General features: G+C 42.2%; 1 protein-coding gene across 1 annotated transcript in view; it reads left to right on the top strand.

Moving 5' to 3' along the window:
• Window positions 1-26,401, top strand: part of TLL2 (tolloid-like 2) — a 150,333-nt gene that overhangs the window by 65,053 nt on the left and 58,879 nt on the right. Inside the window, exons 3-5 of the mRNA XM_011951207.1 lie at window positions 3,844-3,921; window positions 17,905-18,060; window positions 22,141-22,258. Coding sequence (XP_011806597.1) covers window positions 3,844-3,921; window positions 17,905-18,060; window positions 22,141-22,258 — 352 coding nt within the window. The remainder of the gene's footprint in view (window positions 1-3,843; window positions 3,922-17,904; window positions 18,061-22,140; window positions 22,259-26,401) is intronic.

Genomic DNA, 26,401 nt, shown 5'->3' on the forward strand with positions numbered 1-26,401 from the left:
CCATCCATCCATCCATCCATCCATCCATCCATCCATTCATCCATCCATCCATGCATTCATTCACCCACCTACCCATCCATCCATCCCTTCATCTATCCATTCCATATTTTACTCACTACCTGCCATGTGCCAGGCCTGGTGCTGGGTATTCATTGTCAGACAAAGCAAAATCCCTTCCTTCAAGATGTGAAAAGTTAAATCATGGGGGATTCAGCTGAGTAAATGGATCCCAGTACCTTGTGGAGAGGGTGGTGAATAAGTCCAGAGGCTGTGGGAACAGAGAGAATTACTTTTACCCCAAGAGAAGCACGGGGGCAGATGCTCAGAGGAAGTGATGTCTACATGGAGACTTGAAGGACCAGTAGGGTTTGGCCAGATGAAGAGGTGGGTGTGGTTGAGGAAGGTGTGCAATAAGAGGAAAATAGAAAGCCAAGGCACTCTAAGTCACTTAATGCAGCTGAGCACAGAGTGGCAGTGGAGGGAGTAGGAGAGGAGGCTTGAGGCACCAGGTGGAGGAGGCTGGCAGGGCCATATCACTAAAGGCCTCATCAGTGGTGTTAGAAGGTGGAATCTATCCCAAGGGCAGCAGGGAGCCATGGAAGGGTTTTCATCAGTAGAGTGGCCAAGCCACACTAACTCCAGGTAGGTCCCCAGTAGACAGTGCTGGAAGCACTGTTGATAAGGACAGAGGAGGGCTCTATATTCTTAACTGCCATGGCTCCAACCTCATCTCAAGCTGAGCTAGACCCATGACTTCATATGTCTTCTTACAGACCTCCTGGATGGGCAATACCTTGTATCCTCTGGGAATAAGCAGCCTCTACCAGGCACCTCCCTTGTTCTCTTCGTTCTTTCTATGACTGAGGCTGGGGAGAAGGAGTACAAGCTTGGGGGTCAGACAGGACCCACCTCCAGCCATCACCTTTGCTAACTCTCTCTGCTTCCTCAAGACAAGCAAGTCATTTCACCTCTTGGAGCCTTGTTTCCTCATCTGTTCATGGTCCTTTTGTTGCTGGGTCTTCATGAGACTGCAAATATAAAACTGAAGGTGAGGAAAAGCACTTGGCACTGTTCCTGGCACATGGTTTGCACCGTAATTGGGACTTAGTAAACACTAATTCTTTCCCCCCTCCATCACTGGGGGGCACTTGGTCTCCCCACTCCTATTCACTACTTATTATCCCTGGCATATACAAAACCAGTGCAGTTACAAAGCCCTTTCATGTCCTCTGGTTCCCATCTAGTTCACTCAGAATAAAAGCCAAAATCCTGAATGGCCTGCAAGGCCCCACATGAGCAGATCCTCCAAACCCTCCCCTGCCTGCTGATCTCATCACCTCCTTCTCTCTTCCTCACTCATTCCATTCTGGTCGTACCCACCTCCCCCCACCAAGCACACTCCCACCCCGGGGCCTTTGCACTTGCTGTTCGCATAGTTTGAAATGCTTCTCTCCAGATATCCACCTACATCCTCCAGACCTAAATATCTGGTTCGCTATTTGTTTGTCATTTGCTCCCCTACCCTTCATCAGAATATAATTTCCGTGAGGTCAGGGTACAGCTTCTTCTGCATTGTATCCCAAGCAGCAGACACAGCATCTGGCCTGTAGCAGGTGTTGGATAAATATTTGTTGAATGAACAAATGCCTAAACAAACCATTACCTCATTTGGTCCTCGCAATAGCCCATTTGACAGATGAAAAATACTAACACCCAAGTTCCTCACCGTAGTTGCACAGCTGAGTGAGGCTGAGCTAGACCCAGAGCGTCGGCCCCAGCTGGCCTCCACGCCACAGGTGGTACATTCCTCTGCTGCTGAGCGATTTCATACCATCAGGATTTCCCCTGACCTTTAGCCTGAGAGGAAATGATATCGCCGCAACTGGATGAATACCCAAAGGGCCAGGAGCTGGCAGCGAACACCCGGCAGCTGCAGGGAGTGTGTGAGTGGATTCCGGGTTGGCCCAGAGGCAGCGGAACGAGCAGGATGCAGGCATGGAGCCTCCCATCTCCGCCTGGCTGTAGTGGGACCTTCTCTACAGGAGACCTGGCAGTTGCACCCACTGCCCAGGTCACGGTCACGGAGAGGGAAAGTGATGGCCTGCATGTGAGGAGTTGGGAGCAGGATCACGTGGCTGTCTGCAGGGTCATCCAGGCCCAGGGGTTGGGCTCGTGGTGCCACGTGAGCCTTGGTTGAGCAGTGCGGGAAGCCTTTATCTGTGGGGACAGGGAAGACCACTGGGTGTCTGACCAGGAGACTGTGTCCTGAGCCCTCAGCTTCCCTGATGGGCTGGGCAACCCTGGGCTAAACATTTTGTGCCTCAGTTCTCTCTTCTGGAAAATAGGATTACACATGAAGTGTTCTAATCAGGGTTAAAGGGGAGACTGGGAAACTGACTTGTAAGCTGTAAGTTTCTAAATAAATCCAAGGAATAATTTTTTTGTTTAAACATATTCAGTTGTTTTGATGTGGTTTTGTGTGTGTAATAGTCTCTCCTGGACATAGTCTTTGTCCTCAAATCTGCTGCCTGGTGTCACTACCCACCCAGTTATTTGAACTCCAAGGACAGGTGGCATTGGTGGCCCCTCTCTTTCCTCAGATCAAATCCACCAGCCCTACCTGCAAGCTCTGCCTATGACTGTTCCCTAATATGACAGGTCTCAGCACCTCCACTGCAGTGTCTGGCCCACGCCACCACCCTGTCTCACCTGGACCCTTGCAAGGCTCCTGACTGTTCAGCCTGCTTCTGCTTTTGTCTGCCTGTGTCCCAGAGCAATCTTGGTAAAACACAGATAAAAACACATTCCTCTCCCGCTTTAAACCCTCTGCAGGGTTCCTGTGACAAAGAGAATAAAGTCACAAAACACAGCCTGGTTGGCAAGGCCCCGTGGACCTGCCTCCCTCTCTAGCCCTGTTTCTACTTGCCCACCGCGGCTGTGCCTCTCATGACAAGCTCAGTCCCCATCTAGGCTCCTTCTGGATCCTTCCCCTGTGGAGGATGCTCTGGCCAGATCTCCCCATGGCCAGATCCTTCCTGCCTTTCAGATCTCACTGCCATCTCACCTCCCCGAGGCCCCTCTCCAACTACCAGATAAGCAGCTCCTCCCATCACATTCTGTCACATACTGGATTTGATCTTCTTCAGAGCATTTTCCAAACCTGCAATGATCTCATTCATGAATTTACTTACCTGCGGTTTATGGTCCAACTTTACATTTAGAATGGACATGTCTTGAGAGCAGGAACTCACCTGCCTCATTCACTGCTGGATCCATGGTGCCTGGAACTGCACTGTCCTTCGTGAACAGAGTGTCTATGGAGTCTAATTTATAAGGTCAACACAGTAGGTTCCTGCACGGAGACTTACCCAACAGAGGAAACCCGAACGCCGAGAGAGTGCACAGGGTAACAAAGGCAGCAGTCGCGGGACACATCGAGTATTCAGCAGCACTGGGCACATCTCCCTGCGTTCTGCACCAGGCGGACTCCAGGCCCAGAGAGGATGCTATTTGCATTTGGCCTTTCTTATGGAGGTTGAGGGGGTGAGGAAGCTGATTTTGGGGTTGCCTGGTAACTTTGTAAATTTGATTCTGGGTGCCCTTGAGCTGATCCAGGAGAGTTATTCTTTTATTAATTGGTGAATGATGTGTGTGGTTATTTAAAAAAGCAGATTTGTTTTTGCTCTCACATCTAGAATAGTGTGGGGCCATGTGGTAAGGAAGCTTATGGATCCACAGTGATTCTGATCATCCCCAGGTGACCAGGTTTGCTCCCTCATCCCTTGGTGCTCATGCAGAGAAGGCTGACGTGTCCTCACGCCTCTTTCTTCTCCATTCCTCTAGGTGGGTTTGAAGAGCAGGCATCTGAGAGCAGCCCAAACGCCGCAGCCACGGACACTGGCACCAAGGAAGCTGGAAAGGGTAATGTGAGCCCTCACCAGGTCTTTGGGTACCTTGTTTTCTCTCAGTTGTGGAAAAATAACACGTGACATAAGACTTACTATTTTAAAGCATAGCCTTTAATGGCATTAAGTACATTCACAGTGCTATGTAATCATTACCCCTATTGAGTTCCAGAACGTTTTCATCACCCCTAAAGCAGACTCTGTACTCATTAAGCAGTCACTCCCATTCTCCCTTCCCTAGTGCCTGGCCTTGGATAGCTCTTATGGAATCTTTTCCTATCTCAGTGGCTGAAATGGACTAGAAGCACTGAAGTCTGTGGACGTAAGTGGGGCTGGCATGCTGCCAGCGACAGGGATGGAAGGGCAGCATTTAGTGGTCAGGAACAGTATGGCTCTCAGATAAACTCTGCTCTCTTGGCTGGACTTTTCTGCCTTGTGCATGGCTCGCGAGTTGAAGCCCCTGAAGACCTGGGAGGGGCTGATTATGTGGCTTTGGGAACTGAGTGTCTGAGAGAATGAATGGGTGAGGGAGGCAAAGAAGAAAAATAAAACTGGAGTGGGGATTGCGAGGGAGGTGTAGACTAGAGACCCCATGGGCTACTAAGTGGAAAGCAGGTGAGGTGCTGGTTGACTGTGGGCAGGGAACCAGGAGCCTGCCCGGAAGCACCGCCACTGCCTGTCTGTATGCAGATGCTCAGACCTGAGTGTGGTCTGCTGGTTGTTTAAGAGTTTCTAGCTTGGAGATCACTGGACACATCTCCTATTTTGGAGAAGCTTCTCCTGTTCAGAAGCAGTGCTGGAGGAGAGGGGCTGCTGGACTTCTGTCTGGCCTGCATCCTGTAGGAATCGTGATTCACCATCAGCAGTGGTATTTCTTCTACACAAACTTCACAGCAAAGCAAAAGGAATAATTTTTAAATGCCAGAATCTTATGTCTCAGGGATGTCTATGTAGAAATGAAATAGAAATCATAATTTATTTTGTGTTTCAGTTTTCATGCTATTTTACATTTTTACATATATACTTGCATATATGTAATTTTACACAAATGCATAAATGTGATAATATCATCATACTTTTAAAAGTGTTATCTTCTTTTTCTTTTCCCTTTAATGTGGCCACCTCCTTTCGGGTTCTTTTTCCACATATCAACCCTCTACGCTTTCCCAGGTTATGCATGCTAGTGACTTTGTATACAGCCTTCATATTTTTCTCCATGCACATACATTGATATATATACAGGGATAGATGCATATAAGCATACATCTAAACATAAATACAGATACAGGCTTTGTCATCGTTTTAAAACATAGAATCACATTTGATACACACTTTTTCTGCATCATGCTTTTGTCATCAATACTTCATGGGCACAACCCCTCCAAGGCACTTGTTATAACTTAAATGTATTCTTTTGAGTAGATATTCCTGGTATGGACAGATCATAATTTATTCAGTGTTTTCCTTATCAATTAGCATTCAGTTCACTTCAAGCTTTTGCCATCATGAACAATGACTGCAGTAAACGTTTCTGAACATATATCCTTACATATTTAGTATGCTTATAATAGATGTCGCTAGGTTGTGTTTCAAAAGGTGTAACAATTCACATTTCCATAGCAACTTATAAGTGTACTCCTTACTCCTTATTCTTACTAGCAGGAGGGAGAACTCATTATCAGTGTTTTAACAAGTAAGCTGTGGCTTGTTGATATTTAATTTGTACTCTGACTGCTGGTGACTTTGAACATTTTTTCCTATGTTTGTCAGTGGGACTCGCCTCTTCCTGTCCTGTGCCCATTTTCCTATTGGGTTGCTGATCCTCCTCTTCAATTTGACTTCTTTTAGAGAGAGGCAGATCCTTTAGTCACCCATTTGACTTATCTGCATTTGTTTCTTAGCATATATACAGCTTGCTGTTTGGACTACGTGCAGGGCTTGCTTTCAGATCCGTGTTTTTCTGCTTTGCTTATTTAAGGGTATTTTGACTTATAAATTTTTGGGTTCCCCAGACATCTGGTACTCAATGGTCCTTCTTCACTTGGCCACAAATGATCAGCACTTAGTGGTAAAAATGGAGCATGCATGAATGAATCCAGCAGGGTTTGTCATCACACTGCAGTGACAAAGATGCCACACTCATTTTTTCTTCCTTATTTATGTGATTTATTATTGCATAAAGACCACACCCAAACTTAGTGACTTCAAACAATGGTTTGCTATTTTCATGATTCTGGGGGTTGACTGGGCTCAGTGGGGTGGTTCTTTGGCTGATGCCATCTGGGATCACTCACTTGATTGAATTTATCTAGTAGGTGGACTGGACTGGAAGGTCCAAAAAAACTTTAGCTACACCTCTGGTGCCCCAGTGTACCTCCTTGTGGCCCTGCTTTCCATGTGGACTGTCACCATTCAGTTGTCTAATCAGAAACTTTTCATAGCATGGTGATTGGCTTCCCAGAGGGAGGGAGCAGAAGCTGCCAGTCCATTTAAGGCCTGGACTCGAAACATCAAGAATGCTACTTCTGCTACATTCTATTAACAAAATAAGCCAAAAGACCAGACCAGATTCAAGGAGAGAGAAATAGATTCTACTTCTTCATGGGAGAAGCAGCATGACCTCACAGGGATAAGGGGACTTGGCGGCCATATTTGGAGAATATTTGGAGACCATATTCTCCCCTTGCCTCTGCTCCCCAGCAATAGATATTGTCAGAGTTTTTGATATTTACTGGTTTGTTGGGTGTAAAATGATCCAACTATAAACTTGGACAGTCAGACACACTAGGATTTGAATCCCAGCTCACCCACTTAGTAGCTATGACTTTGGATAAGTTATTTAACTGCTTGTATGAGGTTTAGAGGGAATTAGAAATAATATTTATGTAAAGCACATAGCCAGGTGTCTGCAACTCAAAAGAGGCTCAAGGAATGTAGCTCTTCCATTTCCTTCTCCCCACTTCCACCTCCAGGAATGATATTATCCAGCATTGAAAGTGCATCATCTACCTCTGGACTGGGATTCCACAGCTGTGCAACAGCTGCATGGAAACACAATTACAGAGGACAGGAAGGAATACGGCGGCTGTGGCCCATTAAAATTCTGCCTCTAGTGGGGTTGTGCACAGCACCCACACTGCAAAAAAAGATCTTGGGCTTTTCGGGGATGGTGATGATAGCAGTCCCCCAGTCTGCAATTCCCCCAAATGGCCCTGGTTTGTTCGAAGAGGATAAGGAATGTGCAGGCTAAGCCAGTCCCTCCACTCTGCATTACAGCAGCAGACAAGCATGTCTTTAAGCATCCGGGGCAGTCCTGAGGAGGAAGGAGACCTCGAAGTGAGGTGAGGGCAGGCTGTTCTAGCCAGTCCCTCCATCCTTCCCATCCCATCCCATCCCTCAGGATGCTGTTGGCGCCAACCCTGGATGCCTCTTGCTTTCATTTGAATGAAAGATAAGACACGTTGTGTCAATCTCGGGTTCCCTTTAATCACAACTTGCCCCCCTTCCACCATTCCCAGGAAAAGAGACCGCCCAGCCAGGAGAAAGGATCTGAGGGAAGCCCCCAGTTTCGGCAGCAGGTTTATTTCCTGGCATTATGTGGCTCCCCTCAGCCCTGACGGTGGGGATTTGTGCCTCCAGCTTTGGGGAGGGGGAAAAGGCTGAAATACTCACTCAGCATCCCCTCTGGCAGACCCTTTGGTCAGAAGGCTGTCCCTCCTCTGGAGATGAGAGCTCAGCATGCATTTCAGGGCTGATAATGGGATTAATGAAATGGAGTGTGCAACGGCTCCATGAATGAAGCTGTGACTGTTTTGATAGAGCCTGATTTCCAGAACCATTTTCATGAAAGAGAATGGATCTTTCACTTTCAGTAACATTTCCTAAGGGCTTTGTGTGAAAGCAAATAATAATGGAATCTGGTTGAACCAGAGGACAGGCATCCCACAAACTTGGGTGCAAAACAGCGCTTGATGCTGGAATTCCTGACATCACTTATGTCAGTTTACTTGGGTGTAACAACTGAGCCCCACGAACTTCAGGCCCTCCTTTTTTAGCCCGTCTCAAATGCAGACTTTCATAGCCATTGTGGCAGCTCACACTGAGCCCTTACTCACTGCAGGCATTTGACATTCATTACCTGGGTCACCACCGCCCTGCAGCAGGAAGTGAGGCTCCGAAGGGGAAGTGATTTGTCCAAAGCCACATAGGTAGCAAATGGCAGCATTTATCTTGAGCTTAAGTCCCCCTGACCCCAAACCCCTTGATCTTAACCTTTGGGCTGTATCAGTGGTTCCCAAACTTCACTGAGCTTTGTAATCACCTGGGGAGCTTTAGAAACTGCAGGTGCCTTGACTCCACTCTAAGGCCAATTGATTCTCAGTCTCAGAGCAGGGAGGCAGACACCAGAATTTTTTAAAAGCTCCCCAGTTGAATCTAATGTGCAGCCAGGTTTGAGAACCACTGTGCAGAATGATCTAGTCTCCCATTTACTAAGGGACCTTCAGCCTTTCGAGACTGCTGCAGGTGAGGTGCAAATTCACCCGTCACATTTGGAGTGAGGGTTATGCAGATGGCTGGGCTGTCAGCGTGTTTACTTCCAGTGTGGGAATGACCAATTGCCTAATCTAAAAACTGCACTTCCTCAATGGAGAAGGCTGGCTCAGGCCTGGTTCTGTTTATGACATGGCTGTGCCTTCAGCTGGAAATAGAATATTGAAAAGCAACAACCGCTTTGCTCTTTCAGAGAGGACAGGGCTCGCTCCCGGAGCCAGAGAATTTAAATGGGCTTTATCCCCCCCTCAACCCTACCCCAGTGTGTTAAATCCTGTCAGACGCCCTGAGCTCCTCTTCAAATGCAGGACTCTTGGCCATAATAAATAATTACATCCTTCTATTTGGACTCCGATTCCAGATAGTAGTAATCCAAGAAAATCCAATAATGACAGTTGCATTAAGATCCTTCTTCCAGGCTCAGCAGAACATCTGTTTAGACATATTTTTAATCGGCAAATGCTTCCTGTGTTGAGTCCTTAGCAAATTAAATTTCTCACTGGACCAAAGAGGAAGCTGTCATTCAATAACCCATTTCTGGAAATTACACCCTAGCTTCTTTCCAGGTGCACTTAAGATTTTCCCATGCTGACTTGGCTGCATAAAAGCGACCCTTACAATACCAGGTCACATGTATATACAGCACAGGTTGTCAGAGAAACATGGAATATCTTAGAGTTATTTCCTCGAATAGAGAAGTATTTTTGCCCATTCTCCAAAGGAGAGTTGGCGACAGAGGAAAATTAAGAGACTTGTTGAAAACCATATGGGAAATGAGTAACAAACTTCTACTTGCTACATTGCTGCCTGTGATTACTTAAGACTGGATGATTCTCAGGATGTAAACATTAAGGGCTTCAGTGTTGCCAACATTTTGGAGAGGTTTCCAACACAGAGTTGTTTGGACTGTTGGGCTGTTTATTTTTAGAATAGCTCATCCCTTCTTTAATTCATTCATTCAAAATATAAAAATATTGAATGCTCACCACCAGTCAGGCACTGTGCAGGGTGTGGAGAATAAAGTGGGGAACAAGCTGGCAACAGTTCTTGCCCTCATGGAGCTTCCAGTCTACAAAAACAATTCACATTTGACATCTTGATGCAATTTGTAGTTTAGGGCTAGAATAGCAAATTAGAGTATCTTCCGTAGAGGGCAGGCAGGTCATCTAAAAGGTAAAGTAAGCTGAATAGGACAATGTGAGGGGGGAGAGAGATTCCAGCAAACAGAACATATGCTCTGACTATGAAGAGCAGGTGCTCCTAAACTCCAGTGGGTTGTACTATGATGGAAGATGGGCTGCTTTTGCCAAATCTTTCAGTTTTTAAAGAAAAAGTAGAAAATCTGGATTCTTATGTGAAATCCCTTGATATTTAAAAGTTGGCTCCTACAGTGAGATTTTTTAAAAAACATAGTGTGGGCCAAAAGTGTCCAGGCCAAACAAAAACACATCTGCAGGTTGGGTTCATCCCAACATTGCAAGTGTATGACTTCTGTTCTAGAAATTCTGGTGGTAAGACAATTATTTTCAGGTTTAACAATGTATTACATACAAACTTTCTGGGTCTGGAAATATGACCAACTAGATGAGTAGGAACACCTTATACAAACAGAGGAGCACTGAAAAAAATACTACATTTTTCTGACCCCAAATGGAAAATATGGAGTTGAGTTCAAAGGAAAGAAAGGTGAATGGCCATGATCAGAAGAGAATAAGGAACATAAGTCACAGAAGGAAGCCTCAGATGCTGTCGATGTTAGCAGCAGCAAATCCGTACAGGTCTGCAGCAATTTGATTCTTGCCTCCTTGGAGGAAAGAATTCAGCCAAGGGGCATAAGGCAGAGTGAGAGACCCAGGAAAACTTTAGAGCAGGAGTGAAAGTTTATTGAAAAGTTTTAGACACCTGTAATCCCAGCACTTTGGGAGGCCAAATGGGGTGGATCACTTGAGGCCAGGAGTTCGGAACCAGCCTGGCCAACATAGTGAAACCCCATCTCTACTGAAAACAAAAATTAGCTGGGCATGGTTGCACATGTCTGTAACCCCAGCTACTTGGGAGGCTGAAGCAGGAGAATCTCTTGAACTTGGGAGGTGGAGGTTACAGTGAGCCGAGATTGCACTGCACTCCAGCCTGAGCAACAGAGTAAGACTGAAAAGCATTTCCAGGAGGGAGAAGTGAGATGTAAGAAATAGCAGTGAGCAAGGGAATGGTTGAATATGAAGGCAGATATCAATCTGTATTGCAAACAAACACAAATAAGTCATTGATAATGGTGACTAATTTGGGGTCTTGAAAGCAAGCAAATAATAACATGAAAAATTGGAGGGTATCTTACAAATGAAAATATTTTTAAAACCCTGCATTTCTTAGAATGAGGCTGTGGTTTCTGGTTGCTTCAGATCTGTCTTCTTTTTTTTTTTTTTTTTTGAGATGGAGTCTTCCTCTGTGGCCCAGGCTGGAGTGCAGTGGCACAATCTAGGCTCACTGTGAGCTCTGCCTCCCCTCCCGGGTTCACGCCATTCTCCTACCTCAGCCTCCCGAGGAGCTGGGACTACAAGCACCCACCACCATGCCTGGCTAATTTTTTGTATTTTTTAATAGAGACGGGGTTTCACCATGTTAGCCAGGATGGTCTCGGTCTCCTGACCTCGTGATCCTCCTGCCTTGGCCTCCCAAAGTGCTGGGATTACATGTGTGAGTCACCACGCCTGGCTGCCCAGATCTGTCTTCTTAGTTCGCTAATTCTTTATACTTTAAAAGTCAAGTATGAATGTTAAACATGAAAGGCAATATTAAAGAATAGAAAGCACATAATGGAAATAAAAAGTAAATATAGAAAAATTTCTTAATCTAATAGAAAGCAGGAAAGGAGAATAAAAGGAGGAAAAGAAAACAAAAGAAAAAAAGAAAGCATAAAACAAAAGGAAGGTAATAAGTCCAGATATATCAGTGATAAAATAAATGTAATTCACCTGTTAGAAGATTCTCAGATTGAACAACAAGAAAAAAAAATCTAGCTGTTTGCTGCTTACAAGAGACACCCCTAAGGTTGGGCATGGTGGCTCATGCCTGTAATCCCAGCACTTTGGGAGGCTGAGGCAGGCAGATCACAAGGTCAGGAGATCAAGACCATCCTGGCTTACACAGTGAAACCCTGTCTTTACTAAAAATACAAAAAATTAGCAGGGCATGGTGGTGGGTGCCTGTAGTCCCAGCTATTCGGGAGGCTGAGGCAGGAGAATGGTGTGAACCTGGGAGGCGGAGCTTGCAGTGAGCTGAGATCATGCTATTGCACTCCAGCCTGGGTGACAGAGTGAGACTCCATCTCAAAAAAAAAAAAAAAGAGAAATCCCTAAAACCTAATTAAACTTACATGTAGAAATCCTTTAAAAAAATTAGCAAATGAAATCCAACAATGTATAAAAAAGAATTATACAGCATAACCCAGTGGGATTTATTCCAGGTATGCAAGACTGATTCAACATTTGAAAATCAATCTATAGAACCTGCTACATCAATGAGCTAATAAAGAAGAATCCTGTTATCACAGCAATTGATTAAGAAAACACATGTAACAAAATCTAACACCTATTCATGATAAAAACTCAATAAATTAGGAATAGAGAGGAATTATCTTAACTTGATACAGAGTGTCTAGAAAAAACCCTACAGCTTACATTATACTCAATGGTTGAAAGACCAAACACCTTTTCCCAAGACCCAGAACAAGGCAAGAATGTCTGCTCTCATACTCTCATTCAGCATAGTTCTGGAAGTTCCAGACACTGCAGTAAAGCATGAAAAACAAAGAAAAGGCAAACAAGTTGGAAAGGAAAAAATAAAACTGTCCCTATTTGTAAATGACATGTTTGTCTACATAGAAGATCCTAAGAAATCTATTAAGAAAAAAGAAAAGCCCAAAAACCTCCTAGAACCAATCAATGAGCTCAACAAAATTTCAGAAATTCAAGGTCAGCACATTTCTATATTGGAAATATAAAATTCTATAATGGCTCACATTTCTTTATTCTAACAATGAACATGCAGAAACCAAAATTAAAAACGGAATGGCGTATACACAATCACTCCAAAGAAGATGAAATACTTGGATACATAGTTAACAAAATTTGTACAGGATTTGTGTGATGAAAATTAAACAATGGTAAGGGTGCCAGTTCTCTCCAGATTGTTCTATAGGTTTAATGCAATTTCTATCTCAACATAGTTTTTTATTTTCATTTTTTGCAGGCATAGACAAGCTTATTCTAAAATTTATATGGAAAGATAACTAAAACAATTATGAAAAAGAAGACTGAAGGGGTGTAATCACTCTACCCCATATAAGGCTTACTCTATAGCTACAGTAATCAAGCTGGTATGGCACTGGCAGAGTGATAAACATGTAGACCAATGTAACAGAGAACCCAAAAATAGACCCAATTACTGTATGACCCAGTAATTCCACTCTTGGATATTTGTCCTGGATAAATGAAAACTTACCTTTACACAAAAATCTGTACATGAATGTTCATAATGGCTTTATTTGTAATAGCAGTAAACAACCCAGATATCCTTCAACAGGTGAATGGGTAAACAAACTGTGGTACATTCATACCATGGACTACTACTCAGCAATAAAAATAAACTATTCATACAGGCAACAACTTAGATGAATCTCCAGGGAATTATGCTGAGTGAGAAGAGCATAATTATTATCCCTATTATATGCTGTATGCTTCTATTTATATGATATTCATCAAATGACAGAATTTTAGAAATGGAAACAGACTGGTGGTTGCCAGAATTTTGCTATGGATGGAGGAAAGGGGAAAGCGGGGTAGATATCGTTACAAAATAACAGTATGAGGGATACTTATGGTGTTGAAACTCAGTAGCACGGCCGGGCGCGGTGGCTCAAGCCTGTAATCCCAGCACTTTGGGAGGCCGAGACGGGTGGATCACGAGGTCAGGAGATTGAGATCATCCTGGCTAACACAGTGAAACCCCGTCTCTACTAAAAAAAAAAAAAAAACTAGCCGGGCGAGGTGGCGGGCGCCTGTAGTCCCAGCTACTCAGGAGGCTGAGGCAGGAGAATGGCGTAAACCTGGGAGGCGGAGCTTGCAGTGAGCTGAGATCTGGCCACTGCACTCCAGCCTGGGCGACAGAGCAGACTCCATCTCAAAAAAAAAAAAAGAAAAAAAAAAAGAAACTGTTCAGTATCATGGATGTGGTGGTGGATACATAAAACTGTAAGTGTGATAAAATTGTCATACAGGCATACACACACAAATTAGTACAAGTAATGCTGGAGATATCTGAGTGAAATCAGTGGTTTGTATCAATGCCCATATCCTAGTTGTGTTATTGTACTGTAGTTTTACAAAATGTTACCATTAGAGGAAATGAAATCTCTGAAAGAAAGGTACTTGAAATCTCTCTATTATTTACTACAGCTGCATGTGAATCTACAACTATCTCAATAAAAATTTCAATTTACAAAAAGCTACTTTAGATACCAAAAAAGATAATATTGAACCTCAATATTATGATAATTGCAAAGCTTATTGTATTGTTTGTTGTGGGAAATGTAATTAACTCAGAGAATAACACCCATTCAATGACTCACTAAAAAAAAGTAATTATACAAACAGATTGAAAATGGATAGAAAAAAGCTATATGAGGCAAACACTAACCAAAATAAAAAAATGTGTAGCAGGTCAGGCGTGGTGGTGCATGCCTGTAATCCCAGCATTTTGGGAGGCCAAGGTGGGCAGATCACTTGAGCTCAGGAGTTTGAGACCAGTCTGGGCAACATGATGAAACCATGTCCCTACAAAAAATAAAAAAATTAGCCAGAGTGATGGTGCATGCCTGTGGTCCCAGCTACTTGGGAGGGTGAGGTGGGAGGATGGCTTGAACCCAGGAGGCAGAGGTTGCAGTGAGCTGAGATCGTGCCACTGCACTCTAGCCTGAGTGACAGAGCCAGACTCTGACTCAGAGAAAAAAAAAATGTATAGCAATATTTATATCAGACAAAACAATCATTATTATGAATGAATATTATTATAAAAAGGATTATTAATGATAAAAGAAAAATTTATCTGGAATTAACAATTCTAAACTTGTCTTACTTAACCAACATAGTCTTGAACAATCTAGAGCAAAAATTAAGGATAGAGAAAATAACAATTCATAATCTTAGTTCTGGAGGTTTTGCTTAAAGCATCTTTCTTAGTAACTGATACACTAAGAAGCCAAAAATCTGTGTAAGTAGAATATTTGAACAATATATGAAACCCATCAATTAGACATCACACATTATTGTAAGAAAACATGGAACATTTATAAAAATCAGTCTTGTATTAGCTTACCAAAGAAGGCCTAAATACCAAAGAATCAATACTTTAGAGCAAGGACCAGCCATCTATGATCAGTAGGCCAAATCCAACCTCCTGTTTTGCAAATAAAGTTTTATTGGCACACAGCCATATCCATTTATTGACATATTATCTATGGCTGCTTTCACACTTCAATGGCAGAGTTAAGTAGTTGTAACAAAGAATATATGACCCACAAAGCTTAAAATATTTACTATATGGCCTTTTATAGAAAAATTGCTGACCTCTGCCATGAAGAATAGGTTATTAGAACACAGTGCAGTGTTAGAAATCAATAATACACACACAGACAAATTTTTAGAAATTAAAACCCATACTTTGAAATAATTCAGAGGTCAAAGAAGAAAGTCTAAATGGAACTTAAAGAATGTGTCAATATCTAACATTGAAAATATACATTTCAAAATGTGAGACACAGGAAAAGAAGACATCAGAGAGAAATTTAGCCCTGAAAATTTAATATTTATAAGAAAGATATAAAATTAATGTGCCAAGTATTCAACTCAAGAAGCTAGGAAAGGATTGCCAACTGATTTTGGACAAGAGTGCCAGACAATTCCATGGAGAAAAACTAGTCTTTTCTACAAATGGTCTTAGAACAGTTAGATGTTTACATACTAAAGAGTGAAGTTGGAGCCCTACCTCACACCATATACAAATATTAACTAAAAATGGATCAAAGACCTAGATATAAGAGCTAAAACTATAGAATTCTTAGAATAAAACATAGGTATAAATCTTTGTGATCTTGAATTAGGGTATGGTTTCTTAGATATGACACCAAAAGCACAAGCAACATAAGAAGATCATACATACATTGGACTTCATTAAAAACAGCTGTGCTTCAAAGGACACTATTATAAAATTGCAAAGACAACCTACAGAATGGAAGAAAGATTTGGAAATTATATATCTGACTAGAGCCTGGTATACAGAATATATAAAGACTAATTATAACACAACAATAAAAGACAACCCAATTAAGAAATGAATAAATAATTTGAATAGATATTTCTCTGAAGAAGATATACAAATGACCACCAAGTACATGGAAGAGATGTTCAACATCATTAGTCATTGGGGAAATGAAAATCAAAACCAAAATGAGATTCCGCTTCATACCATTAGGATGACTATAATACAAAAGACTGACAATCACAAGTGTTGATGAGGATGTGGAGACATTAGAACCCTAGTGTATTGCTGGTGGGAATGTAAAATGGTGCCACTGCTTTGAAAAACAGTCTGGTAGTTTCTCAAAATATTCAACATAGAGTTACCATATGACCCAGCAATTCTACCCCAGGCATGTACCCAAGAGAAATGAAAACACTATGTCCACAAACATGTGTACATGAATGTTCATAGAAGCACTATTCCTAACAGCCAAAAAGTGGAAATAACCTAAATGTCCACCAACTGAAGAACAGATAAACAAACTGTGGTATGTGCATACAATGGAATATTACTCAGCCATAAAATGAAGAACTGATTCATACTACAACATGGGTGATCCTTGAAAACATGCCAAGTGAAAGAAGCCAGACACAAAAGGCCACATGTGGTGTGATTCCATCTCTAGGAAATGTCCAGAATAGGCAAATTCATAGAAACAAAGTTGATTACTGATTGCCAAGGACTCGGGGAAGGGAGAAATAGGGAGTGACTGTTAATGGGTACATAGTTTCTCTTTGGAGTGATGAAAATACTGTAGAATTAGATAATGGTGGTGGTTTCACAACCTGGTGAAAATACTAAAAGTCACTGAATGGTATACTTTAAAAGGGTAAATATGGTGTGTGAATTCTCTCTCAATTTTTTTAAATAAGAAAGAAAAGAAGCTAGAAATGAAACGTCAGGATAAAACAAATGAAAATAGAAGGAAGTAATAAAGTAAATAACATTAATGTAATAAAGAAAAGTTAAAAGAATTGACCAGGCGCGGTAGCTCATGCCTGTAATCCCAGCACTTTGGGAGGCCTAGGTGGGTGGATCACTTGAGGTCAGGAGTTCGAGACCAGCCTGGCCAACATGGTGAAACCCCATCTCTAGTAAAATACAAAAATTAGCTGGACATGGTGGCACGTGCCTATAATACCAGCTACTCAGGAGGCTGAGGCAGGAGAATCACTTGAACCCAGGAGGTGGAGGTTGTAGTGAGCTGAGATCGTGCCACTGCAACCGGGGTGATAGAGTGAGACTCCATCTCAAAAAATAAATATATAAATAAACAAAAACAAAGAAAAGAGTCGGCAAAAACAAGACCTGATTTTTAGGGGAAAAAGTACAAAAACTAGAGCGAAAATGCTCCAAGTTAGAATAATGAGGGATTCTAAGCAAGCCAACTGAAAACAAAATTTTAAATTATCTGACTGGTGAATGAAATGCATGTGGATTCAGTGACTGGTTTCTATGGGTTTCAGCGTTCTGTTCCACCCACCTACCTCTGCCACTGGGGGAGGCCTAACGTGTGGACTCAGAACCTTCCATTGAACCTCCTTGTGTTTCCCACACTACTGTCTTAAGGGTCCAGATGCCAAGAGTTGGGAGTTTTCTGAGGGTCTGCTTTTTCCAGGGTTTTTCTTACAAATCATTTTTCCAGTGTCACAATCTGATCCACTCTCCTTGTTGTACTGGCCAAATTATTTCAAAATATGCAACACTGACCATATTGGATCAAGGCAAGGGATTGACCCAGTTTGTTCCCCAAATGCTTACGGCTCTGAGCAGAAAGTCCACCCCAACCTCAGCCCCACCCAAAGAGCTGTGAGGTATCCTCACCCATTTGATTCTGTGGCCCCATGTGACCTCTTTCAAGGCCTCAGACAAGCCAAACCCACTCCCATCATAGCCCTGTATGTCTATTACACGTACTCTTCCCTCATCTGGAAAACTACCCCCCAGGGCTTCCAAACCCTGAACTGATGAAATAGCCCCTTTAGAACATGTTTTAACACCCCCTTTTTGGAATCGTGGATAATACAACCTCAGCCATAATTCACAGGAGGAATCAAAGGGCAAAGTCAATAGTAACCCAACTGTCTTGCAGATGGCCAGGAGAATACCACACTCCTGCACAGCCCTGGGACCTCGCATGCCGCAGCTGAGACCTTCTCTCCCCGGGTCCGAAGAGCCACAACCTCAAGAACAGAGAGGATATGGCCTGGCGGAGTCATCCCCTACGTCATTGGAGGGAACTTCACTGGTCAGTAGCCACAGACAAGGCCTGCTTTGGGTCAGGGTGCTCTGTCTCCCTGGGTTGAGAGAGTCCTTCTAGGAAGGACCTGGGTGGGATGGAGCAGATGTTCAGGACCACAGCAGACCTACAGATGGTACCCCCCCTCTTGCTGGCAAGGCCTGGCCCACCAGTCCTGGGGAAATTGCAATCTCTGTTGGGGCTATGTCCTCAAAGTTGGTTACCTTGCTCCTGATGCTTCGTGTGGGGAGTGACTTGGAAGGACCTTGAAGGATAAGCGGGGTTTGCATGATGACTGTTTGAGGACAAGCCCTCCGCATAGAAGAAAGTCCATGAGCAACTGCACGTGTTGGCTTCCCTGTCCTCTGCCTGGATGAGCGTCCTGGACTCAGAGGTCCCCTGCCACCACCCACAAGCAGTGTTCCACTCAGTGACCAAAGCGACCAGTGGACATGGCTCGACTCCCTGGGTCCAAATCTCAGCTCCAGTACTTGCCAGCAAAATGCCCTGAGGAAATTAGCCTTTCTGTGCCTCAGTTCCCCCTTCTGTAAATGGGGATGATAATATCTTCTACCCCATCTGGTTGTTTTGAGAATCAGATGGGTTACTATAGATAAAGCGCTTAGAGTGGTGCCTGGTGCACAGTAATGAGTAAGTATCTGATATTAGTATTCCCTTTAAAATATGTGAATCATTTGCGGCTTCCTGTTGCCACTAGAATGAAATTCCTGACCACGGACCTGTGAGGCCCTCCCTCAAGTACCCCGCCATCCCTCTCCTGCCTGGCCTTTGACCCTCTCTCTCCTTCTCCCATCCTTCATCCCTATGGCCTCACCAGCCATGTGCTTATCCCAAGACATGCCCACCTCATAGGCCCCTGCGTGCTCACACTTGAACTTGCCTTCTGTCTCCCTTGGATGCCCTTTCCCCAGGTCTTTGCATGGCTGTCTTCTTCTTATCATTTGAGTCTTATGTCAAGGGACACCTCACAGGAAGGCCTTCCGCCCTGCCCCCGCCAGCACCTCCCTGTCCCCAGACCCTGCTTTATAACCTTGGCAGCACTTACCATGACCTGAACTCACTTTACTTCTATTTCTGTTTCATTTATTTTTGTCTCTGCCTCAGCTCTGTGGGAGCAGCAGTCTTTTTTCTGTCTCATTTCCGCTTCCGTATCTCCAACATGGAGACCAGGGCCCGGCACATCCTAGGCAGGTAGTAAATATGCCCACTGCGTACCTGCAGCCAATGTCAGTGGAATGCCTGAGTGACAAGCCGCACTGAGAGACTTTCCCAGGCTCTCAGTGTCACTCACAAGTCCTTCCCCTCCCTGTGGCTCTGTGACCTCTACTCTGAGAGGTGGCTGATGAAGGCAGATTCCCTGAGGATTTGCCAAAGCCACTGAGAACTGCTGATGAGTAAGTTAGGGAACGGTGAAGACCTCAGCAGCAAGGCAGCAGAATTCCTGCAGTTCCCTTTTGCTCCCACAGCATTAACCCACGGCTTCCTAGTGCCAGGTGCTTAACTAGGGATTGGTGGTAAAAAGGATGACTAAGATTTCATCCTGCCCTCAAGGAGGTCTGTTCTCACAGCAGAGAGAGGTGAGTGCCTAAAGAAAAAAAAATAGAAATGATAAACCGCTACAAACTTTTGTTCCTTGGTATCCTGTGTTCTTTCAGATCTGGTGTGCTTTTCTGACCAAAGATTTATATTCCTTTCATCAAAGTGAACTAATTTTATATATAAGAATTTTGTTGATGCAAGTATTTCATGTTATTAGGTAATTAGTAGGGTTGCTATTTTTGGTAAGTGATTGAGCTATAAACAATTTGAGCCAAAAATGTCAAGATGTCAGAAAAGAAATGCACAGCTAAGTTATTCTGTTTTTTGTTGTTGTTTGTTTTTTCTTGCTTTCTTTTATTTTTTTTGAGACAGGGTCTTGCTCTGTTGCCCAGGCTGCAGTGCAGTGGCATGATCACGCCTCACTGCAGCCTTAACCTTTCGGGCTCAAGTGATCCTCCCACCTCAGCCTCCTGAGTAGCTGAGACTACAGGCATGTGCCACCAAGCCCAGCTAATTTTTTTTTTTCTTAATTGTTTGTAGAGACAGGGTTTCACCATGTTGCCCAGGCTGGTCTCAAACTCTTGAGCTTAAGGGATCCACCTGCCTTGGCCTTCCAAAATGCTGGGATTACAGGCATGAATCACCATGCCCAGCTGTTATTCTTTATTCTATATGAATGTTTTTGGGGACAACAGTATGATACCATCCCCACATCCTGTAGGCAATGATGGGAGCCTCCCTGAGTGCTGTTGCGCTAGTCCATTTGTGTTGCTCTAAAGGAATACCTGAGGCTGGGTAGTTTCTAAGGAAAAGAAGTTTGTTTTGGCTCATGGCTCTGCAGGCTATCTGAGAAGCATGGTGGCAGCATTTGCTCCTGGTGAGGCCTCAGGAAGCTTGCAATCATGGTAGAAAGGCAACAGGAAGCCAGAACATCACATGGTGGGAGGGAGGAAGAGAGAGGTGGGGGAGGTGCCACAGACTTTTAAACAACCAAATCTCACATGAACTCAGAGCGAGAGTTCACTCACCAAGGGGATGGTGCTAAGCCCTTCTTGAGGGATCCACCCCCATGACCCAAACATCTCCCACCAGGCCCACTCCAACACTGGGGATTATGTTTCAAAATGAGATTTGAAGGGGACAAACATCCAAGTGATGTCAGCTGTTTTGTTTTGCTTGTAATTTTTGTTTTTGTTTTGCAATGAGGGCCCTGGAGAACTCATACCTCCAACTCCCACCATCCTTCGTACTTCCCAGACAACTGTTTTTTCCTAGATCCTTCTCATTGCTTCTAGGAAAATTTAAAAAGTCTTCCTTCTAGATTTTGAAAAGAACTGACTGACTATATATAACTGTCAGCCTGGAGTTTTACTATTTAGCAAATTTCCACTCAAGGAAATACCAAGACAGGTTCAGAGAAAGTATGAAATTCACCTATTTTCAAAGGCCTGGAAGAAAAATTAGGCTCAAGGATTCCCCACAAGACACTGAAACTCCGTGCAAAAACACACAGATGTATATGCAAATAGAAATTTTAGAGTGCATAGGAGCACCCTCCTACAAGTCTAAAAGAAAATGAGGGGGTGAAGTACAGTGCTGGTGAGCTGGAGTTGACTCCCCCCTACTTCAAAAGCCTGCAGTTTCCAAATGGAAAAACCTGGATAAGGTTTTGTAAAAGTTTGGAAAATACTTTCAATACAAAGGAAAATTTGGGAAGCCCAGGATATTTTGAAAATCTATTTTTACCCTCCCCTCCAATCCACAAACTCCTACTCTCTAGGTTTTGGCAACTGAGAAAAGTTATGTTGTGTTTTTAGCAAAGGAAATCCTGATTCCTGGAAATTCCTGGAATATTTCTATTCTGGGTCACCAGAACAAGCTTTTTTTTTTCTCTCTCTCTCTCTTTTTTTGAAAATATTTAATTGACAAATAAAAATTGTATATATTCAAGGTATACAACATGAAGATTTGATATATTATGTCTTTATCACCATAATCAAATTAATTAACACATCCATCACCACTCATGCTTGACACTGGAGGGCTGGTGAGGACACAAAATCTGTTCTTTTATCAAATTTCAAGTAAACGATACAGTATTATTAACAGTCTCTTTTTTTTTTTTTTAATTGTTGGAACATCCTTTGTCTTAACTCAGCATGCTTTAAAGCATCTAAGGAGGCTGGGTGCCGTGGCTCACGCCTGTAATCCCAATACTTTGGGAGGCCAAGGCTGGTGGATCACCCGATGTCAGGAGTTGAGACCAACCTAACCAACATGGAGAAATCCCGTTTCTACTAAAAATACAAAATTAGCCGGACGTGGTGGCACATGTTTGTAATCCCAGCTACTCGGGAAGCTGAGGCAGGAGAATCGCTTGAACCCGGGAGGCGGAAGTTGCAGTGAGCCGAGATCGTGCCATTGCACTCCAGCCTGGGCAACAAAGGCAAAACTCCATCTCAAAAAAAAAAGCATCTAAAGAAAGTATGGACCCATCACTGAAGTTGAGTGCTTGCCCTGTTGTTTCAGGGAGCCAGAGGGCCATTTTTAAGCAGGCCATGAGACACTGGGAGAAGCACACCTGTGTGACCTTCATAGAGAGGACCGACGAGGAAAGCTTTATTGTATTCAGTTACAGAACCTGTGGGTAAGTAAGCAAAAGCGAGGCCACCTCTGCAGAATCAGTCGGATGGCTCATGAGTCTTGAGTTTTCTCTGTAGACCTAAGTATTTCCAATGATCTGTTATTTAGAGGAGTCCAGGGTTTGCTAGAAACTTTCTGCCCTTGGTGAAATTACAATCCAGTGGCAAAGCTGGTGGGTCAAGAGGAAGATTCCAGGAGACTCCATGAAGACCAGGGGTCCTGCCACTAGGAGAGCAACAGAAGGAACTGGTGGTGTGTCACATGAAGACTTAAGGCAGTGGTTCTTAACCTCTTGGGGTTGGTGTCCCCATTTAGAATCTGATGAACCGGTGGCCTTTCCTTCTTCAAGAATAGATGAATATGTATGAAAAATTTTGCATTTAATTTGAGGGACTCTACAGATTTACAGACTTCCTTCAGAAAACAATATATAATAAAATGACTGGCTTATGACTAAAGTTATCTGTTATGTCAATAAATATGTGTGATATACTTTCCTAGTGAAAGAAAAAGGTTCTCATGTTGGATCAAAAACCCAAAGCCTGCTGGGAGTGGTGGCTCATGCCTGTAATCTCAGCAGTTTGGGAGGCTGAGGTGGGAGGATCACCTGAGGTCTGGAGTTCCAGACCAGCCTGGTGGTCCAGACCATGGTGAAACCCCGTCTCTACTAAAAATACAAAATTAGCCAGGTGTGGTGGCACATGCCTGTAATCCCAGCTACTTGGGAGGCTGAGGCGGGAGAATCACTCGGACCTGGGAGGCAGAGGTTGCAGTGAGCCGAGATCCTGCCATTGCACTTCAGCCTGGGCAACAAGAGCAAAACTCCATCTCAGAACAAAACAAAACCAAACCCAACTACAATGTTCTATACATAAGATGATTACTGAAGAAATCAACCTAGAGAGATTTAAAAGTGAAAGGAAAGAAGCCATACAAGTAACTGCTAACAAAGAGAAAGCTGGGATCACAACTGTAGTCGTTGACTACGTTTTCACTATTTTGTTGTTTTTGTTTTTAAAGTCAGAAAATGTTAAACAAAACCAAAGCCGAGACACTTTATGATGAGAAAGGGCATAAGCGACGGTGAGAATATAACTGTCATAAATCTTCATGCACCAAATAGCATAGCATCAAGAGTCATAAAACAAGCCCCAGGGAATTCAAGGGGAAATTGACAGCAATGCTCAGTAGCATGAGACTTAATTCATTTCTGTCAACCCAAGTAAATCAGTGTCACGTTGACCAAAACATAAGTAGAGATTCACAGAGGATTTGAAAAATACAGTTAATAGAGTTGATTCTACAGGTCTATCACATTCTATAACCTCATAACACATTTTTTTAAATGGCCCATCTATTAAGAATTAAGAACATAGTAACGAATTCTAAAAGGCAGAAATAGCACCAAGATATTTTCTGATTGCAAAGCAGTGAAACTGGACATAATATAATAACAAAAATAGAATAAACATTAGCTGGTAAGTTAAAAGTCCCCCCATGCTTCCCTTTTTATGGCTCTTAGATCATAAAAACAGCAAGATTAAAATTGCAGAATGTCTAGATAATGAAAGTCCTATGGTTCAAAATAAAAGATATAGCTAAACCTATGTCCAGACAAAAACCTACAGACTTAAATATCCACATCACCCATTGACAATAGTGACAATGAAACATTCAATTTAAGGAAACTAGCAAAAATAAATACTTACAACCCACCACCATCACCACAACAGAATAAACTTAAGGAGAGCACAAGGAAACAGACAAGGTGAAATATTATAGGGCTAACAAATTCAAGAGTAAATTATTTGAATAAACAAACAAGCAGAAAACAGTAGACAAACCACTTGTTAGTTTAACTGAGACAAAATATGATCATACAGAAATACATAGAGTTAGAAATGAAAATGGGAGAAATAGCCACAGATTCAGCAGAGTCACAAAAGAGTAGTTTGCAAAACTGTAGGGCAAAGAGTGTGAAAATGTGGATAATGTGAAAGTCTTCAAGATAAATATAAAGTACTGGTACAGACCAAGAACTATGAATGAAGTTGAAGAACAGAGGGAAAAAGCCATCTCCCACAAAGTACCAGACCCAGAGTTTCACAAGTGAATTCTTTCAAAACTTCAAAAACAGATTATTCTGGTATACTTAAACTTTTTAGAGCATGTAGAAAGATGAATGCTTTCAAATTACTTTTGAGGAACTGTTATGACATTACTACCTTGAAATGAAAAGGATGGCCCCAAATAAATAGAGAAAGAAAGGAAAACATGATAAAAAAAGATAAGAAAGAAAAAATTATAGACTCATCTCACATGTGAATAGCCATGCAAAATCCTAAATAAAATGTTAGCACATAGAATTCAGCAGCAGAAGAAAAGAAGAGGAGGCTGCCAAATACATTTATCTAGGGAATACAAGATTAGTTCAACATTAGGAAATCTATTCTCAAGTTTGATTGGTCAAAGAAGAGAAGCTATATTCATATCTCAATAGATGCTAAAAGGCACCTGTACAATACAACATGCAGTTTTTATTTTAAAAAAGTAACCAAGGTAGCACAGAAATAGATGTCAAGGATAGGTTCTTGTATTACAAACATATATATATATATGTGTGTGTATATATATATATATGTGTGTATATATATATATATATATATACATACACACACATATACATTTATATAAATAACTTCCAACCAAAAGCCAATATCATGTTTATCGATGATACTTCTAGAAGCATTTAATTTTAGTTAAAATCAGGAACCAGTTTAAGATGTTTAGGGATACCACAATTATTTAGCATTGTTTTGGAAATACTAATTAATATAAATTAGACAAGAGAAAGAAAGAAACACTGTGAATATTGGCAGGAACAAAGAGGCAATGTTTGCACTGATGGGAGGTAATGTGATTGTGTGTCTAGAAACCCCAGAATATCAGTTGAAAAGCTGTTAGAAACACAAGGAGACTCTATTAAGTGACCACAAAATTAATTAACAAAACTAGGTGACTGATTTTCTTTATACATGAAATAGTTTGATACACTTTTATCATGGGAAAAAAAATCGCAACTTTAATAGAAACATAATAGATACTATATCTAAGACTAAACATAAATGTGCCAGACCTATAGGAAGAAAATGCTAACACTCCCAGGAACCTAACAAAAAAAAGTAAAAATAGAAAGCATATTGCTTCCTGGTATAGGAATACTCAACATAGTAAAGATGTCAGAACTCCCTAAAATAAGCTGTAAATTCATGCCTTTCTGATTTAAACACCAACATATATATATACATATGTACATGTGTATGTATGCATACATATTTTTAGAGCTTAAATGAATGATACTAGAGTTTATCTGGAGGAACAACCATGTGGAAATAACTAGAGAGAGAGAGAGAGAGAGGGAGAGAGGGGGAGAGAGAGAGAGAGAAAACAGTAATGACAGAGGTAGCTATCTAATGGTCTAACCAAACATGCAGAATATTAAAATGCAAAGGGAAGATAATAACAAAACAGTTCGGAACTTAAGGGTAAAATAGATATATAGAAAAAAGGGTCCAAAATGAATATACCTATACACAAATTTGGGTAACAGTTTAAATGAGTGAGAGAAAGTCAATAGTGATATTTGAATATTGGGATAATTTAGATAGCTCTCTGTGAAAAAAAGAAAAAAAGCTGGACTCCTACCTCACTTCTTATACCAAAAACTATTCTAGCTAGATCAAAGATGTAAGTATTGAAGAAAAAGAAATGGAAGAAAGAAAGAAAAAATCCAAAAGAGTATAAGAAGGAAACAAGAGTAGATTTTATTTATAATCTTGAAATATGGATGACCTTTCTAAGCAGCACATAAGAAAATGAAGACATTTTATAATACTAACATTAAAAACTCTTATAATGCAAAAAGAAAACAAAACAATACATAAACAAAAACAAAGTCAAATGAGAACTCACAAAGTGAGCAAAATACTTGCAACACTCTTGACTAGTTTCTCTAATTTACAAAGGGTTCTTAAATATCAATCGTGGCCGGGCCCGTTGGCTCAAGCCTGTAATCCCAGCACTTTGGGAGGCCGAGATGGGCGGATCACGAGGTCAGGAGATCGAGACCATCTTGGCTAACATGGTG

The sequence above is a fragment of the Colobus angolensis genome, unplaced genomic scaffold, assembly GCF_000951035.1.
Source record: "Colobus angolensis palliatus isolate OR3802 unplaced genomic scaffold, Cang.pa_1.0 Scaffold316, whole genome shotgun sequence".
In the NCBI taxonomy this organism is placed as follows: domain Eukaryota; kingdom Metazoa; phylum Chordata; class Mammalia; order Primates; family Cercopithecidae; genus Colobus; species Colobus angolensis.